The 17,715-nt window shown below is 54.9% G+C and overlaps 1 protein-coding gene across 1 annotated transcript in view; it reads right to left on the bottom strand.

The window, feature by feature from the left end:
• Window positions 1-3,357: 3,357 nt before the first annotated feature.
• The window catches only part of C9H14orf132 (chromosome 9 C14orf132 homolog), a 47,720-nt gene continuing 33,362 nt past the window's right edge, over window positions 3,358-17,715 (bottom strand). Inside the window, exon 2 of the mRNA XM_077910487.1 lies at window positions 3,358-10,681. Within this exon, the coding sequence (XP_077766613.1) occupies window positions 10,457-10,681 (225 nt within the window). The 3' untranslated portion in view covers window positions 3,358-10,456. The remainder of the gene's footprint in view (window positions 10,682-17,715) is intronic.

The raw sequence follows: 17,715 nt of genomic DNA, 5'->3' as shown, positions 1-17,715 counted from the left end.
TCACCATTGCCAGGTTCCTGACATCCCTCCCCAATGGTGCGTCCCTTCCCTCCAGCCCTGCCTGCTTTATTTTTCTCCAAACATTTATCAATAACATCGAAGCATCCACTCGATGTTATTGAAGGAAAACCGTTCCTCTGTGAACGATTCTTCCGACACGGACCGTGTGGGGTGCTCTCCACACTGATGGTTTCTCCAACTCTCGGACACCCCTGGAGGGGCCTGTACTTTCCTTCCCTCCTGACACTAACTACCTGGGGGCTTACGGGCTCAGACCCACCAGACTGCCCCCACATCAGATGGCCCCCGGGGTCCCCACACTTGTGTCCGACTGGTCAGTTGGGGGCCTTCCCACACCACCTTCCTCGGGTTCCATGATTTGCTAGAACAGCTCACAGAACTCAGGGAAACACTGGACCGTGTTTGCCAGTTTGTGATAAAGGATGTCGTGTCACACAGAACACGGCTGAGCAACCAGAGCAAGGCTGAGAGGGTCCTGGTGCAGGTGCATCCAACCCCGCGGAGTTTGGGGTGCACTGCCCCCTGGATGTGGCTGAGTTCCTCCACTTGGTCGTTCTCCCAACCCCCACCCCCCGGTTTAGGGATTTTATGGGGGTTGCTTTGAGCAGGCAGGATGGATGACTTACCTCCAGCCCCTCACCTCCCCGCAGAGAGTGAGGGTGGGGCCAAAAGTTCCAAGCCTCAGCCATGGGGAGCCCACCCGGGGTCACCTGGTTAGGATTAAAGACGCTCCCGTCGCCCAGGAAATTGCAAGAGAGAGGGGCCTTCCCTGTTCCCCAGGCATCTCCGAGCCCAGCCCGGAGTGATAGAGGCAGGCTGCTGTGGGTTGGGAGGGGCCCACACAGGAGCACCCCCTCCCCTGCGGCTGGAGGATCAAAGCTGGGTTGGAAAGAGCTTGCAAGCCAGCGCGGTTGCCATGGTGGTTAATGTTATTTGTGTCCTTTGCAGGAAAGGCCCCCGCTGCCCAGCTTGCATAAATATTCATCGTCCAGCCGTTTCTGCTGCCCTGGCCAGGCCAGCACCCTGCAGGGACCTAAACGAATGGAGGCCTGCCCGAGCCAAATGGAAAATCACCAGGGAGGGCAGGCTTCGGAGCTGTGGGAGCAGGGGCCCCAGAACCCCTGGGGGGCCCACCACCCTCCCTCCCCTCCTCTTCTTCTTTCTCCTCCAGCATCGGCTCAGACAGCTCCAGGGGTGACACTGGGATGGCCATGCCACTGGGTGTCCAAGGGCGGTGCGTTTGTCATCCCACCTGCTCTGGTTTATTTATCCACCCACTCGTGGGGAGGTATGACACCGGGCCACGCCTGGGCTGGGCACTGGGCGGGGGGACACATGGGTGAGCCACAGGGGACAGGCAGGCTTGTTCAGGAGAAGGGAGCCCACCTGCCCCACCAACCCAGCAACCGGCTGGCTCCCCGGACTGGAGAGCTGTGGTTGTTCGAACGTTCACCTCTTTACGGGCCCAATATTGCGTGTTGACATCCTGAGCCAGCAAACCCATTTCAAACCGTTAAAATATCAAGACAATATATTCCTCCTCCAGACACTGTGTCCCCTCCTCCCCGAGGCCCAGCCCTGCTTGGGTACAGCTGATGGCAGCGCACTGCCCACCATGACCCTCCCACTCTGACATCCAGGGCTCCTTCAAGCTGGCTTTATCTGCTAATCACCCATATCCCCAGGACTGCCTTGCAGTCACACAGTAAAAGGAGCCAGCATGCAGGAAGGGGGAGCGTTTTCTGGTCCTTTCTGCCTCCTCCACAGCAGCTGACATTACTTCTAGGAGAAGCATCATCCTAGGAGAGAAGACGGTGTGGGGTGGAGCGTGTTAATCTGTTCCTTTCTTCCCCTGGCCGCGTAGCTCAGAGCAGAGGTGGCCAGGGCTGATTCATGGGCGTGTGACCTGTGCAGTCGCAGGGGTCCCCGCGCTCAGAAGGGCCCTATGCTTGGTTTGTCGCCCTGGGGTCACTATCTTGAAATTCTTCCGAACGATGAACAAGAGCTCCACGTTTTCATTTGACACTGGGTCCCACGGATTAGGGAGCTGGACCTGACAGTGCAGGTCCTCCCCTTCTCTGGGAACCCTGAAGGAGCAGCCTTCCTCCTTGACAGAAGGGACCAGAAGCACTGGAACGGTCTGAGACTGTAATCAGGGTGGGAGGTGTGTGTGTGTGTGTGTGTGTGTGTGTGTGTGTGTGTTGAGGGGGGTTTTCTGCAGCCCAAGACCTCTTGGTCATTAAAGCCTTTGACACCTGGTCCATGGATTTTTTGACTGGCCTGCCCCATCCCACACCCGCTCCAGAGGTAGACCCCTCCTACCTTTTAGGATGACCAGACTTCAAGTTGGGGCCCAGGGCTTTGGGTCTAAGCTCCCATTAGCTGTCAGCTGTTCCCTAAGCCACGAAGCCCATCAGTTTCTTGCACTGTTCCTGCCTCAGTGGGACCAGAGAGGACCGCCTTTGGGGCCTGATATGGACCCATTAGTAGGGACCCTGGTGTAGGACTCAACACCTGGTCCCTTTTCATTTGGGCATATAACATTGACAGCGACATTCTCTGTGGCTCTCTCTACCTCAAGCATGTGCTCGGGGACAGGGGCCGCTCACCTGCCCCAGCACCCCTGCTGCAACACAGTTGGAGCTCAACAAATGTCAAGGAGGCATTTTACAGCCATTAGAATACGGACTCCGAGCCCTGCCTGGATTCCAGTCCTGGTCCTGCCACCGAGAGACACCAGCTACATGGCCCTGGGCCAGGAAATGCGCCCTGCCTCAGTTGCCTCTTTCGTAAAAACAGAAACAGGGTAACAGTAGTGCCTACTTTATATAGTTGCTGTGGCAACAAAGTGAGCTAATACGTGTAAAGAGCTCAGAGCTGCACGGAACACCTAGTCAGTGCCATATGTTTGCTGCTATCAGTGAATGAATGAAACTATAAATTCAGGCTCACTGCGGAAATTTACTGGGCCGGTCTTTCAGATATCATTCATTCATTCCCTGAATGTCTGTTGGGTGTTGACAGTGAGTCAGGCACGGTGTTAGGTGCGGGGGATTAAAAGGTTGAGTAAGTCGCGGGGACCCCTGCTACTGCACTTTGCTCTCAGAGGACTCACAGGGTGAGGGCTCCCGATGGGGAAGTGGATGCGGCTCCTGTGGTCTGTTCCAGGTGTGAGGCCGGGGGGCCTGGGGAGGGTCCCGGGGAGGGGGGGTCGTCATCTTTCCTTGAGTGGGGCAGACGGGGCACCAGGACGGACGTACCTGGAGCTGAGCCTAGCTGCGACAAATAGATGGCATCCTTAGCTAAAGCACACGTTGGATTCAGACACTTAGGAGGTAATGTTTTTGGTTTTTGTGTTTAATGATCATAATAGAAAAAGACAAAAGCAATAGTGCTGACAACGGACACGACTCCACAGCCACATTTTTACATCCATCAAGGTTAGATATTTTTCACCAAAGAGCGCCTTGAAGCCCTCCATTAAGAAATCGTCTTTTCACTGTAGTAAAAGTTAGTGATCTCATCGCAAAACTGGGGGTGGGGGGGTGTTGAGTAGCAAAGGGTTACAAGAATAGTTAAAATACCTTTTTTTTTTAATTAAGTAAACTACTTACAAGTTGATTATGAAAACATTAGTAAGACACAGAAACGTTTCTGATTCTCTCTGCGTGAAGAACTGGTGTCTGGAGAGCGGCTCGTTACAATACGGTTTCTGCAAAACTTTAAATAGTAGAAAGTGTGACTATGCCTTCAATCAGGGGTGGGGGGGGGGTGGGATGGGGCACATGGAGAGTCAAAAACAAGGTTAAGATGCAGGTTTGTCCACAGGCTGTTAGGCAGCCCCTCCCATCCTCATCCTTTCCAAGCTCCCCACTGCCCCCCCCCCCCAGAAGCGCTTCTCAGATGCAGCAGAGGTCAGGTCCCTCCGGGTCCCAGGGACCACAGCTACTGGGACAAGTTCAGCCTCGCCTTCCCATCCGCTTTGTAGGGCTTCCTCCATCCGGGCCGAGTCTCCCCTTGAGAGCCCAAGGTGGTGGGAATGGGGAGTCCATGGATACCCAAGACTTGCTAGGCTGCAGGCCACTGCCCTCTGCTGGGATTATCTGACCTCAGGGCTGCAGCCAGGATCCCTGCTGTTGCCCAGAAGAGCTCTGATGCATTGGACGACTCACAAAAGGGGGAAAGGTAGAGCTTTGGAGCTAGCATTGCCCACCGCCGGCTTTCCCCATTTCACCACAATTGGTGTTTTGGGGCCAGTTCATTCATTCTGTGTTGTTGGGGGTGCTCAACAGCATCGCAGGCTCCTATCCGCTAGATGCCAGTAGAAGGTCACCCCCCACCAAGTTGTGAAAACCAAAATTGTCTCCGGACATTGCCAAAGATCCCCCGAAAGGACAGAATCTTCCAAGATTGAGAACCACTGGCATAATGGTGGAGAAACGTTGCTACATGGATGCCCTGGGCTCCTGCCGACCAGCCCGAGCTCTCACAAACCTCTCAGAGACTCCGTCCCCCCGAAGTGTGAACGTTTGGAAACTCCCTTCCTAGCAGCATACAGAGCCCTGATCAGAATCATCCAGATTGCTGGGACAATGCTTTGGACTGGACGTGCAGTGATTCTCTCATTCCTTAAGACCGTAGTGGGACAGCCCCTGGGATCACTGGTGGCTGCTTAGCCACATGGTGAAGAATAAGGGCTCTGGATTTCCCCAACTGCCACAACACACAAGTTCCCTGCACATATGCCTTGGGGATGTGTCAGGATTTAACCCCAAGGCAGGACAGGTCTCAGCCACCCTCCTGGGATGGCGGGAAGGACCCAGGGCCAGAGGATGGAGCCTCATGAAAGCAGCTGGCTCGAGTTCCAGCAGGTGCAAGTCCGTACCATGGCCGAAGGATGGGTGCGGGGTACGTCTGGGGTACCGCGCAGCCTGTCCTGCCTCTCCCAGGGCTCCCTCTGCTTTTATCATCTCTCTTGATAAAACAATTTATGACTTTCCCAGTGACTCAAAACAAACAACACAGACTTACACTCCCAAATCTATGGAGCCAATTTTTCATACATTTCGACCATTCCATTTTGCTCCTGACAGCTGCCCTCTTCTCACTCTGGGGGAATCGTTCCTCTCTTCAGTCACTGTGGTTTGCACTATTTTGTCCTCTGTCACACACACCGCCCCGCCCCCCAAAAAAAGAGAGGCAAGAAAATGCCCAAGGTCTAATCTCCCAGAAGTGACTTTCCGGGGACATCTGGCCACCTACTTGATTCTGATGACCTGAGTCTCTTGGAGGGGCTCCTTCTTTTCCGCTTGGAGATTATGAACTCTGTCCCTCTGGGCTCTCAGCACTCAGCTCAGCCGGCCTGTCCCATGTCCCTGTCACGGAATGACCGAGGCCAGAGGCCCGTGGGGCAGGCAGGGCAGGAGAGGTGGGGCAGGCCACTACAGGACAATGGGACTCTGACTGTTCCTGTGGGGTCCCTGAGCACAGCTGCTTGGTTGTTCCATCAGGGCACCCAGCCCAACTAGCATTCATTCTGGGGGGCGGGGGGGGCGTCAAGGGCACGTGCCAGGACACGGCCCAGGGTGCCGGGGGACAGCTGGCAGAGAGCACGATGCTGGTCCTGGGGCTGGTGCTGGCAACCCAGGGCCAGCCCTGCACTCCCCGGTGACTGCCCAGCAGGCTGGGAGATGGTGTCCTGGGCCAGGCAGCCGGGGACCTGCCAGTTCTCCACCCCTTTACCCGCCCTGACATTACAGGTCCTCACTGGGGGCTCTCTAATGCCTCTTTACTGCTGGGAGGTTCTCAGACTGCTCAACATGTGCACATGCTCCTGTCCCCCTTCCAGGACCTACACTTGAAATCCTTGATCCAGGACCCAAACAGCCCCAGCCTCGGAGTCCCCGTCCTGGGACGGTCCGTTCCAGAGGGTTCACGGTGGAGAGCGTGCACGCAGGGAGACACCGGGTAGCCACCCAGCCTGGGGAGCCAGCAGCGGCGGATCTGAATCACAGCTCTCTAGATGTGGGTTCTCAGACGCACTGGTCTGGCCTCAGTTTTCTCAGCAGAAAAAAAGGGGGGATGATAATTAACGTGCCCTTCTCTGCACCTCACTTCTGCCTCTCAGGGATGGGTTGAGAAGTCAATGGGATACAAACAGAGCACAGCACAAGGAAGATGCACGATAGATGAGCACAGTAAGGATAACAATTATCAATAATATCACTGCTAATGATGAAAGAAGGTCATGCTCCTGAGGAAGGACAGGAGCATTTGTCTGGAAGGAGTCAGGCGCACAGCAGACGATGGCCGAGTTTCTCCAGTCTCCAGGGAGGGATTCTAACATACACTAGTGGTCTGGCCAGCATCCAGGCCTTCCATTTGGAACAGGCTGGAAAATGGCTTATTGCCTCCCCAGCCAAGTGGTACCAGCCTGCCCTCCCTAACTTTCTCCCTCCGATCCCAGGGATCTCCTGAAAGAAGATACAATCATCTCTCTCTGGAGGGCAGGGGAGGGCAGGAAACTCTCACCTGCCTCTTGACCTTGATCTCAGGGAAAAGGGAGGGACAGCAGAGCAATCACCCCACCCAGGCCCATGCAGGAGGTGGAATCTCCTCGGGACACACCTGGCTAACGTGTCCTCTGGCCTCTCCTCCAAAGCTCCCGTGACAGTGGCTCCAGCCCTCCTAAAGCAGGTGTTGCTTTGTTCAGTGAAGTGTCCCACATGCAAACAAACACAGGTACGGACACCTGTGGCTTGCAGAGGGAAGATGGGGAGGCATGTCAGAGGCCCAAGCACGGGGAACATTCCAGCAAACGCAGGACCCCTTCTCTGAAGAGCAGTTCCTGGGATCCCTGGGTGGCGCAGTGGTTTAGCACCTGCCTTTGGCCCAGGGCGCGATCCTGGAGACCCGGGATCGAATCCCATGTCGGGCTCCCAGTGCATGGAGCCTGCTTCTCCCTCTGCCTATGTCTCTGCCTCTCTCTCTCTGTGACTATCATAAATAAAAAAAAAAAAAAATTGAAGAGCAGCTCCTGAAGAGGCAAGCCCCTTCTTCCTCAGCATCGGCTCATTAAGTCAAGGTGGGCTCTGGGGCCAACCTTACCCAGGTGAAGCCAGGTGGGAGCCCCAGGCTGGGGCGTGAGACAGGAGCCTCCATCCTCCCTGCTCCGGAGAGGGTCTCAACAGAAGGCCTGAGCCTGGGCTGGAGCCTCACCCACAACACGGACCATCCTGACCTTCCTCGGCGGTTCTGGCTGCCTGAGCCTCCCTCCTTGCACGATCCCCTTTGTTGGGCTCTAGGTCATGGTCAGGGTCCTTCTGCACGTCTCCCAAGAAAGCTGCTCTCTAGTAACTTTTCTGGCCACACAAAAACTCTTGTGTTCAATTTTAAAGAGAGGGGCAGGTAACAGGGCCCCATCCCTGAAGCTTAAACAAAGAGAGGGCAATGGGCAGGGGGACGAGCATGCCCCATTCGGGGGACGATCAGACTTCTACCTGTGGAGGAAGCCAGAGCTGGCCCGGGCCACACCATGACATGGGGCCTTGGGGAATGGCCTCCGTAGACCCAGAGCCTTGTTTAAATGTACCCTGGAGGTGCCACCCAGCCACTGACGGCAGCATGGTGCAGCAGCAGGAGGCTGGCTTTAGAGCCGGAGGGTCCACACTCAAATCTCAGCTTACCACTTTCATGCTGTGTGGCCTCAGGTAAGCTCTCCGCCCCTCTGAGCTTCTGGTTCCATATCTACATACTGGAGCAATGATGCTGTGAGGTAATCATCCAGATTAAACACATACATGTGCGTCTCTAGCCCGGTGCCTGCCTGTTACCTAACATCCAAGACAGAGCCGAGCTAAGTAAGGCAGGCGGGACAGCACAGCACCCTCTCTGGCTGGAAATCTGTCCTTTACCCTTAATTGGACATTCTCATGCACATCTATCCTTGTTGTTATCTAAGTGGTGGTGGGAAAAAAAAATGGATAAAAATACTGTAGGAGACTGGGACAATCGTAGAAGGCAGTTTGAATAAGATGGTCCCTCAAGCTCCAGGTCCTGTGTCTGTGGTCCTGACACTGAAGAGAGAGAAATATTTGGAAGTTGAATTTAACTGGCATTTATGCCAGGGGAAATGAAAGCCTTCACGGGGGAGACCCCTGTGCCCAGAATTACCCAGAGAACACCCGGCCCGCCAGGGCTGCCCTGGATACGTGGAGTCTTTCCTTAGAGCTAGGACCACACTCTCTGCTCCTCCTCTGTCACAGCACACAGAACCCTCTCTCCCACTGCCACTGCCGCAGGCCATTTGGAGGACAGGGAGCTGTCACCTGCCTCTTCACAGGGCTCCTTTGAGGCTGTGGGGTCAGAAGGTAAGGAATCAGGATATCTGGGCCAGAGTGACCCCCACAAAGACACCAAGCATCACCTTGGTTCCCCATCCTGGCTCTGGACCTCCTCCTTGGGTTCTCCTGAAGACACCTGTATAAGAAAAGCCCTTGCTGATTGGGCACACGTGGGGGCTTGGGACGGAGAAGAGTTTGCTAGAGAAGTAGCCGGGGTGACAGCCACGCCATGGCTAGTCACGCAGCCCAGCCCCCGGCTTGGTCCCACGGAGAGCACAGCCCTGTCAGTGATTCCAGAAGGAGCCCAGGCACAAGGTCCCTCTCTGCAAGGGTCACGCTGGCTCTCTGCGCTCGTGACCTCCACTTGAGCCACAGCATTTGTGCACGCGTGCACAGCCACAGTGACAGATGTGGCTAAACAGAACTGGCGGCCGTCTGCTAACGCTGTCTGGAGGTTGGGCTGGTAATCCTGTTATCACAGCAGCTCAGCGCCAACCTCACAGGCGAATGACTGCCTCTGGACAATTAAGATGTCCCTTTGCCTGTCATCAGGAACACTCATTTCTCCTGAGACCACAGGGACACACAATTAGCCTTTTTGCAATTGTCCCCAAACAGCACCACAGGTTCCCACACAGGCTTTTAAGTTTCTCAACCACTTAGGGGACGTTTAGAGCATTTATTTTCTTTTGCACGGCACGGGGGAGCAGGGGGGCAAGGAGAAAGCCACTCCTGGCCTGTAAGTGAGGGAGCCCGCATGTGAGCCTCTCCCACTCTGCTGGGCACAGGGGAGCCACCTGGGGAAGGGAGGTACCGTGCAGGGGCCTTTCCTAAGGACAGAAGAGCGAGTGCTTTTCCGTGCTGCCCCTCTCTCCCAGTGCCTCCCATCCTGTTCTGGTCTTTGCAGGAGGCTCCCCTGCTTCCCAGACCCCCCAGCCACTGGCTTGGAGGAATGCAAGGAGGCTGACTCGGACAGAGCTCGTCCCCACTTGCAGGGGAACACGGTCGCCAAACCCAGGGTACAATGCAGGAGTCTGAGCACCCTGCCCACCTGGTACACAGCTTCCAGACCCCATAGACATTGTCCCCGAGGACAGCTGAGAAGTAGGAATTTGCTTAAGACAGTGCTTCCTTGGGGCTGAGAGAGCCCAGTGAGTCAGGAAGCGTCCCTCCTGCCCCGGGGGCTCCAGCACCCTGCCCTGTGATCACAGGCCAATCGCCCTCTCCCTCCCATCCGTCGGAAGATCAGGTGGGCATGAGCCCGCCATCCCTAAAGTCCCGTGATTGCTCAGAGGAGAAAGAGCATCTTCAGGCAGGTGGTCTGAAGACTTGACTACTTGGCAGATCTGCAGTTTTAAAGGCGCTGCTTCTCTTTTTAAAAAGAAGAGCAAGTCCGTCCAGCAGAGAACCCCCCACCCTGGGAAATCCCACCACGTCACCAGTAACTCCCCCGGCCTTGGATTTCCTGATGCATCCAGGTCTCAAAAGGGGCCAAGTGTCTGGTGACAGAGGTGCCCTGTCCAAGTCACACGAGGAATGTTCTATGGCCCAGTAACCACCACCGGTATTCCAGAGGGCTGAGTGGGAGACCAAGGCTGGGCTGGGAACATGCCAGTTCTGAGGGCTGCTCTTGCCCGGCACCCCACACACCAGGGGTGTAAGTTGGCATAAAAACAAGACACATATGTGATTATTTACTGCCAGCAAGCGATCGTCCAACCATGTCCATATTTCACACCTAACTGGCTGTTTCCTCTGGTCTTACCTTTTTGGAATACGGTTTCAAAAATCTTCCAATTTGCTCCTCGAAGTCTTTGCCCCATCACGCCTCCAGGGGCTGGAAGCTCACGCTCCCGTGTTTTCTGGATCAGCTTGACCACAGCAAGGAAAATTTGGAAATCAGGGCTGCTTGGGGGAATTCCCGACCCTGCAGGGTCGCTGCCCCCGGAGAGGCTGTGTGTGTGGTCAGAGCTCCTGGTTCCAGAATGTGGGCACAGCCAAAGGCCAACAGTGCTGGTGCCCCGAGCAAAGCCTGGCCCTGCCGTGAGCCCAGCGCAGGGTGAGCCGGCCCGGAGCTCGTGGGCGCCCGAACCTCAGAAGGTGAAGGCGTACACCACCCCAACCACCACAATGTTCCCCAGTGTCGCTATGATGGCAATCCAGAGCAAGACGGCGTCGTTGGAGGACCGCGGGGGCTCCTCCAGCTGGCCCTGGCCGTTGGAGGCCGCGTGGACGTTGGTGGAGGAGTTAAAGAGGGAGTACTCCGTGCTGAAGTCCTCGTTGGGCGAGTCCATGAAGGCGCCTCCCATCATGGGCAGCTGCGGAGAGGGAGACAGAGAATTAACTGGGGCTCATGGGGCTCGGGAGGCACCCCCCCAAGACACAGCTGCCTGTTCAGGCAGCCCCGTGCGCACACACAGCCTCTCCCGGGGCTCTCCTCGTGTTCGTTCTCACGGGCAGTGCCTGGTTGAAGCTAGCGAGGAGATTGCTTTTAAGCAACGCTTGGAGGCAGATACGCTCATGCCCATTTCACAGATGGAAGCACTAAGGCACACAGCGGCGGGGCAGCGCACCCACAGCCGGCGGCAGTCGCCGGGACTTACAGACCCCCTCTAGGCCAGGCCCTCTACGCCAGCATGGCTAGAAAAACGCCGTCCCTTCCTCTGCTCATCGTAAAGTTATCACGCTCAGAACATTAAAGAGATGTGAAAGATGATAAAGAAAAATTGAGGGCAGCTTGGATGGCTCAGCGGTTTAACGCCACCTTCGGCCCAGGGCCTGATCCTGGAGACCCGGGGTCAAGTCCCACGTCGGGCTCCCTGCATGGAGCCTGCTTCTCCCTCTGCCTGTGTCTCTGCCTCTCTCTCTCTCTGTATCTCATACAATAAATAAATAAAATCTTTAAAAAAAAAAAGAAAAATTGAGAATCTGCCTCACTGCTTTAGGTTAATCACTGTTAACATTGTGCCATTTTTCTTTGGCACCTTTTTCCTAGGTGAGTGGACGCGGGTGTAGGTATGTGTGAGACAGAGAGAGAGAAAACACGTCTGAATATGTGGTTTTATTCCTGTATAACAAGTCCATCAAACACCATTTTACCCGTTGTACACTATTCCACCACAAATACAAACCCCAATATATTTATTTAAAATATTTTATTTATTTATTCATGAGACACACAGAGAGAGAGGCAGAGACACAGGCAGAGGGAGAAGGAGGCTCCCTGCGGAGAGCCTGATGCGGGACTCGATCCCGTGTCTCCAGGATCACGCCCTGAGCCAAAGGCAGAGGCTCAACCACTGAGCCACCGAAGCATCCTTACACACCCCGATTTGACCCTCCCCCTAGAATTGGAGATTCAGGAATTTCGTTTTTTTTCCTTTTATAAATAATGCACTGATAAGCATCCCATATGTGCATTTGAGCGTACATACATGCTTATACATGCATTTTTATTTATTGGGTCAGATGCACAGGCACGGAACTTCGGAGTCGACGGGTATGAGCACTTCAGAGCGTCTGGCGTACAGAGACACACTCCCCAGAAGAGTGATTCTAATTCTCAAAGCCTCGCACATAAGATGTCAGCGTGTTTGCACTCCAGGGATGGGAGTAAAGGCTCCAGGCTGAGGATGGGGACGGTGGACCCCTCATACAGCCATGAAGAGACCGTCCCTGCTCCAGGCCATCTGGGTCACTCCAGGGGTGGATGTGCCTTAGGCTCAGGGTTGGCTCTGGCCTCTACTGCTTGCTGGGAACGGCCCCCGAGTGAGTGTGTCCTTCGGTACACATTTCCTGAGCACTTGCTGCTAGCAGCACGGAGGCCCTGCTGTAGACTCAGGGAATGTGCAAGAGATTTTACAGTTAACCACTCAGCTGTCCTGTTGGAGGTGCCACTGTATCCCCATTTCCCAGATGGGTCAGCAGAGGTCAAGGCTACGGTGCCCCTTGGTGGTGGAGTCAGGGTCGAGGGCCAGTCTGGCCGTGCGGCCGGTGCTTCCCACTCTGCTCACAGCCGCCCCGACTCCGGGGTCAGACTCCGGAGTAAAGATCACCGTCCCCAGGGAGACTCGGACGACAGGGGAGCAAATCGGGGGCCACTTCACTCAGCCACTCCGCTGACAAATACGTACGAGGGGTGTGTTCATCAGGGGCCACAGCGCCAGCCTCTGGATACAGGTGAGCGAGGCAGGTGGGGGCCCCACTCTTACAGGGTCACACTCCAGTCGGGGCAGGAGAGCAGGGAGGAAGGAGAGGCCAGAGGGAGGCAGGCAGGGGCGGAGGAAGGGAGCACATCTGGTGGGAATACAACCAGCAGGATCGACACGGTGGGGGGTGGGGGGCTACCTTCAGGCAGCTCTGCGCTTGGCCGGCCCGGATCGCGGTAGCCTCCGCGGAGCACCTGCTTGCCTTGACAGGAGCGGCCTCTCTGGGCTCGCTCAGTCACAGGAGCCTGGCATTTCATCACGACACAGCTCTGTCCTTTATAGGTGGGGGCCTGCCAGCTGTCAACCTGGGGGATGTAGCGACAGCAGGGCCGCTGGGGACCTCGGACAGGCCAGGGCTGCTGCTTACGGGAACGTGTTCACCGTGGGAGCACACAGCCAGCGCTGCGTTAATCTACGTGTCCCTTCTCCCCCGTCCATTATGGTTTAGCCGTCTATTAAATTAATAGGTTGACTTCAATTAACAACTCAGTGCCTATTAATAGCTACCACGACAAACCCAAATGAGAATAACAACTGATATGCACTCTATGAAAAATACTATTAAGAGTTTAAGGAAGAGAGCTGCGAGCTCCTCTTGGCCCCAAGCTGGTGACACAGGAGCGGAGGGTCACAGCTGCTTCAGGCACAGGCAGCCTAAGGGGGGGTGAGGGGCTGGTGGGGCGGCGGGGCCTCTGGGTCCAGTGCCTTCCCATTAAACCCATCCCTGCTTTAGGTCTCCTCTCCACTGGAGCCCTCCCTCCTGTGTGACCTCAATACCAGGTCCTCGCCTCGTGGGCACCCGTCCAAGACACAGCTCCTGTCTCCTTCCCCTGGAGGTGGGACCGGTCTTCTTCTTCTTCCCTTTTTTAAGACTTTATTTATTCATGACAGAGAGAGAGGCAGAGACATAGGCAGAGGGAGATGCAGGCTTCCCGATGCGGGACTCGATCCCAGGACCCCGGGATCATGCCCTGAGCTGAGCTGAAGGCAGACGCTCAACCACTGAGCCACCCAGGCGTCCCCCTGTGTTAGTTCCTTATGGTGGCCTTAACGAGTCACCATGAACTTAGTAGCCTAAAATGACACACATTTATTCCCTTCCAGGCCCAGGGGTGGGAAGTCTGACACAGGTCTCACCAGGCTACCAGCAAGGTGTTCACTGAGCTCCCGCCTCTGCCAGCTTCCAGAGCCACCCCCCTTGGCCCGTGATCCCCTTTCTCAGTCTCCCAAGCCTGCAGTGCAGCATCTTGCAACCTCTTTCTTCCCTCTTATAAGGACCCTGGTGATTATACTGGGTTCCCTTGGATAATCCAGGATGATCTCTGATCTCAAGATCTCTCTCTCTCTCTCTCTCTTTTTTAAGACTTATTTATTTATTTATTTATTTATTTATTTATTTATTTATTTGCGAGAGGGAGAGAGGAGAGCACATGGGGGAGGAGCAGAGGGAGAGGTAGACAGAAACTCAAGAAGATTCCCCGCTGGACTTGGAGCCTGACTCGGGGCTCGATCCCATGACCTGAGCTGAAACCAAGAGCCAGATGCTTAACCTACTGGGTTCCCCGGGTGCCCGTGACCTCAAGATCCTTAACCTTAATCATTCCTGCAAAGTCTCTGCCCCGCAAGGTGACCTATCCAGAGGCTCACCTCACTGGAGGTCGGTCTACCGCTACACAGGGAAGACTTTTGAAGGCAACCACGTGGCCTCCTTGTCTAAAGCTCCCTCAGCTCCACTGTTAACAGAAAAAAGGTGACAAACAAGATTCTGTGGAATTAATGAACTGAAGTCAGCAGAAGGGCTCCCCACCGGCTGTCTCCCTAAACCCAGTCCAGAGACCCCTGTGGGGGGACAGTGCATTCTCCACAGGGTGAGCCCCTTCTCTGCCCTGCACCTGTCATGACAGCTCAGGGCTGCCAGAGACCACGGCTGGTAGCTGATGGATGCTCAGAGGGTGGAGACAAGGGTAGGTTCTGGTGCTAGAAAGACTCGGGGGGTGAATCTTGCTTCATCCCATCTAGTAGAGCCAGAATGGGTTCTTTAACTCGTTTGTAAGTAATGGAGATAATTCATTATCTTCAGTGGAACCAGCAGGATTCTTGCAAGGAGGGAATAAAGTCATAGATGATAAAATGTGGCCCAAGATAGTCACTCAGTAATTCCTCATAGTCTTTCCTTTTATCATTTTTGTAGAAATTCAAAACTAGGAGCACCGCATGCATCTCCTATCCAACTGCTTAAGCTGAAGGGAGGGATGGGGAACCTGGCATTGCCAGTCATGAGCTTTTATGCGATCAGTTAATCAGACACTCTTTGCAGGTGCAACAGACAGGCCCCTCCGTCCCCAACTTATGCTTAGGCTGAGAGATGCTCCAAGTCTGGCCAGCAACTGTCACTCGATCCAGCTGTCTTAGGTGTTCGGTTCTTTTGATGTTTTTTCCTTTTGTAAAACAGATTCTACACTCAAAGGGCTGGAACAGATACAAAAACAAGTTTAAACGGCAAAATCCGTGAATAGAAAACAAAAAACAAAACGGTCAGCCTCAATCGCGTTATTGGGAAGCTGGAAACAGCTGACCAGGAGGATTTATGGAGTGAGGGATGGTGACTGCAGTCACCCCAGAAGCAGGTGGCGAGAAAAGCACCTGGAAGGTCCCTTGGAGATGCCTCTTGGATGACAACTGGGCTTTTCTCACACCAGTGGGCAGGTGTGGTCACTGGCCCCCCGGGAGGGAATCCTTGGATGAGGGTTCAGGTCAGAGCAGATTTGAGGGTGAAGAAATCTAACTTCACACTCCGGAAGGACCATCCCCGCAGAAGACAGAGGCCCAGGGAAGCAGAATTGGAACCCAAGCATCTCTCCGCGGAGTCACACTCGCCATCAGGGTGCCACAGGACAGGGCAGGGGTGGGAGGAGGGGGAGCTCATTTCCCCATCACAAGAGGCGGTCACGTCCCAGTCAGAAAAAAACCCGTGGGCTTGTTGGAGAGGGGACACCAGGACAGGTCAACGTTCAAGGTCCCTGTTCTCAATGAAGGCTGTGTGCTTCCTGACAGTAACTTGCAGGAGGCCAGGAGCCTTCCCGGTTTCCCCCAGCATCTCCAGTGCCCAGAACACAGCAGGTGCTCAGAAAACATTGGATGAATGAACAAAATCCTGGACCATCGGCCAAGAATCCTGCGGGCACCTAGAGCCAGCACTTCCTGGCTGGGAGATCCAGGCCCATTTCTTAACTTAACCTGTCCAAGCTCAGGTTTCGCACAGAAGCATAGTGGAAATGCCAAACAGTGCTTCACAGATGGGGCCTGGCAGCAGGTGGAGAACGGTTTCTGCGGTGGTGGCATGGGGGCTGGGGGCACGTCACCGAATATACTCGGACAGCATCCCTGACATTAAAAGGGTCTGCAGGGACGCCCGGGTGGCTCAGTGGTTGAGCATCTGCCTTCGGCTCAGGGCGTGATCCTGGGGTTTCGGGATCGAGTCCCACGTCGGGCTCCCTGCATGGAGCCTGCTTCTCCTTCTGCCTGTGTCTCTGCCTCTCTCTCTGTGTCTCTCATGAATAAATAAAATCTTTTTTTTTTTTAAAGCATGCCTACAAAATACTGTACATTAGACATGGATCCACACACATGAAGTCAAGGATCATAAATGTATGAGCCCCATTCACCATAGCAGCTGCCTCTGAGGAAAAGGCTTGGGGGCAAAGGAGACTAGTTTTGTCTATATAATATTTTATGCTAAGAAAAGATGAGCAAACAGGATAAAATATTACAAAGAGTCTCCTCTGCTCACTGGGCACATGGGTGTCTGCTACTTTTCGGTATTTTTCAACTTATAACACGAAGAGCAATGCTTTGAGCGCTGGAGCAGGTCACAAACGGGATGGGTGACCATCACCACTGCGGACCTGGCGGCTCTCAGGCCAGCACGGTGCCCTGCCCCCGGGTCCCTGTCCCTCTGGGCTGGAGTCCCTGTGTGGCTCGTGGTGGCCGGGCACGGTGTGGAGGGGCTCCAGGGAGTGCGGCTGTGTGGACCCCAGGGCACCATCCGCAGGGGTTCCCAGAGTCCCCTCCCCACCCCTGCCCTGCAGAGCTGCTCTAGTCCCCATCTGTTCCTGCCGAGAGAAGGGGGAGGTTAGATAAATCTCCCCTAAGCTGGGCCTCTCCAGAGGAAAGAACAGAAAATGCTTTCACAGGGAAATCTTCAAAGCTTGGTAACCAGAGGTGGCCCTGGAGGACTTTCCTGAATAATGCCCACACTTCAGAGGAGGGGACATGCGAGACAATGGGCATTTGTTGCTGGAGGCTCTGTGAAGTGGGCTTGCTGGCCACCAGACCCTCCTCCTGTAGAAGGCCATCCTCGGGGCCCCTGGGGCATCCCAGCCACGAGGAAAGGATCTGATGCTCCTGGGCTGTGGGTTTCAAGGCGAAACTCATAAGAGGGTAGAAACATCTATATGGTCCCCACCCCCAGTGGGTGGTGGCACTCTGGTGCCGCTCAGGGCTGGGACCCCTGGCCCTGCTTCTCTCTCTGAGCCTCGCTTCCCCGGGGAGCAGCTCAGCTGAGTGATGGCTAAGGCCAAGCCCAGTGCTCAGAAGCCCTTGCCAAACGCTGAGAAAGCCGGAGTCAGGTCTAGATGGTTCTAAAGGGAGAGATGGGTGGCAAGGGCCAGGAGACAGGCCGTTAGATAAAATCCTCACCCAGTTCAATCTGAATTTCAGGGAAACAACGGCAAGATCACTTTTTAGCATAAGCATGTCCCAAATAGTTGATTGGACACACTTAAAGCAAAAAAAAATCATACAGAAAGATGATCTGACATTCAGATTTAACTGGGCCTCCTGTGTTTTTATTTGCTGCATCTGGCAACTCTGTGTGCGGTCAGTCTGAGAAAGAGCTGCAACCTCGGAGTTTGTGCAAGGGGCCATGCCCTCAGTTTTGTCTCTCTGGGGCATGCCATCTGCAGGCTCCCTGGGTGACCCAGGTCACTGGAGAATTTCAGGATACCTCCAGCCAGCCTGCTAACATCATAAAGACAGTTTCGCCCCTTACTACTTCTCGCAGGGTCTCCGTGGTCCAAATATAAAGGCTGGATAGATTGGGAGCGCCGTCCATCCATTTGTTAGTCATTCAACAAATGGTGAGA

This window comes from Canis aureus, chromosome 9 (genome assembly GCF_053574225.1).
Source record: "Canis aureus isolate CA01 chromosome 9, VMU_Caureus_v.1.0, whole genome shotgun sequence".
NCBI classification, from domain to species: Eukaryota; Metazoa; Chordata; class Mammalia; order Carnivora; family Canidae; genus Canis; species Canis aureus.
This window is presented reverse-complemented; position numbering and strand designations above follow the sequence as displayed.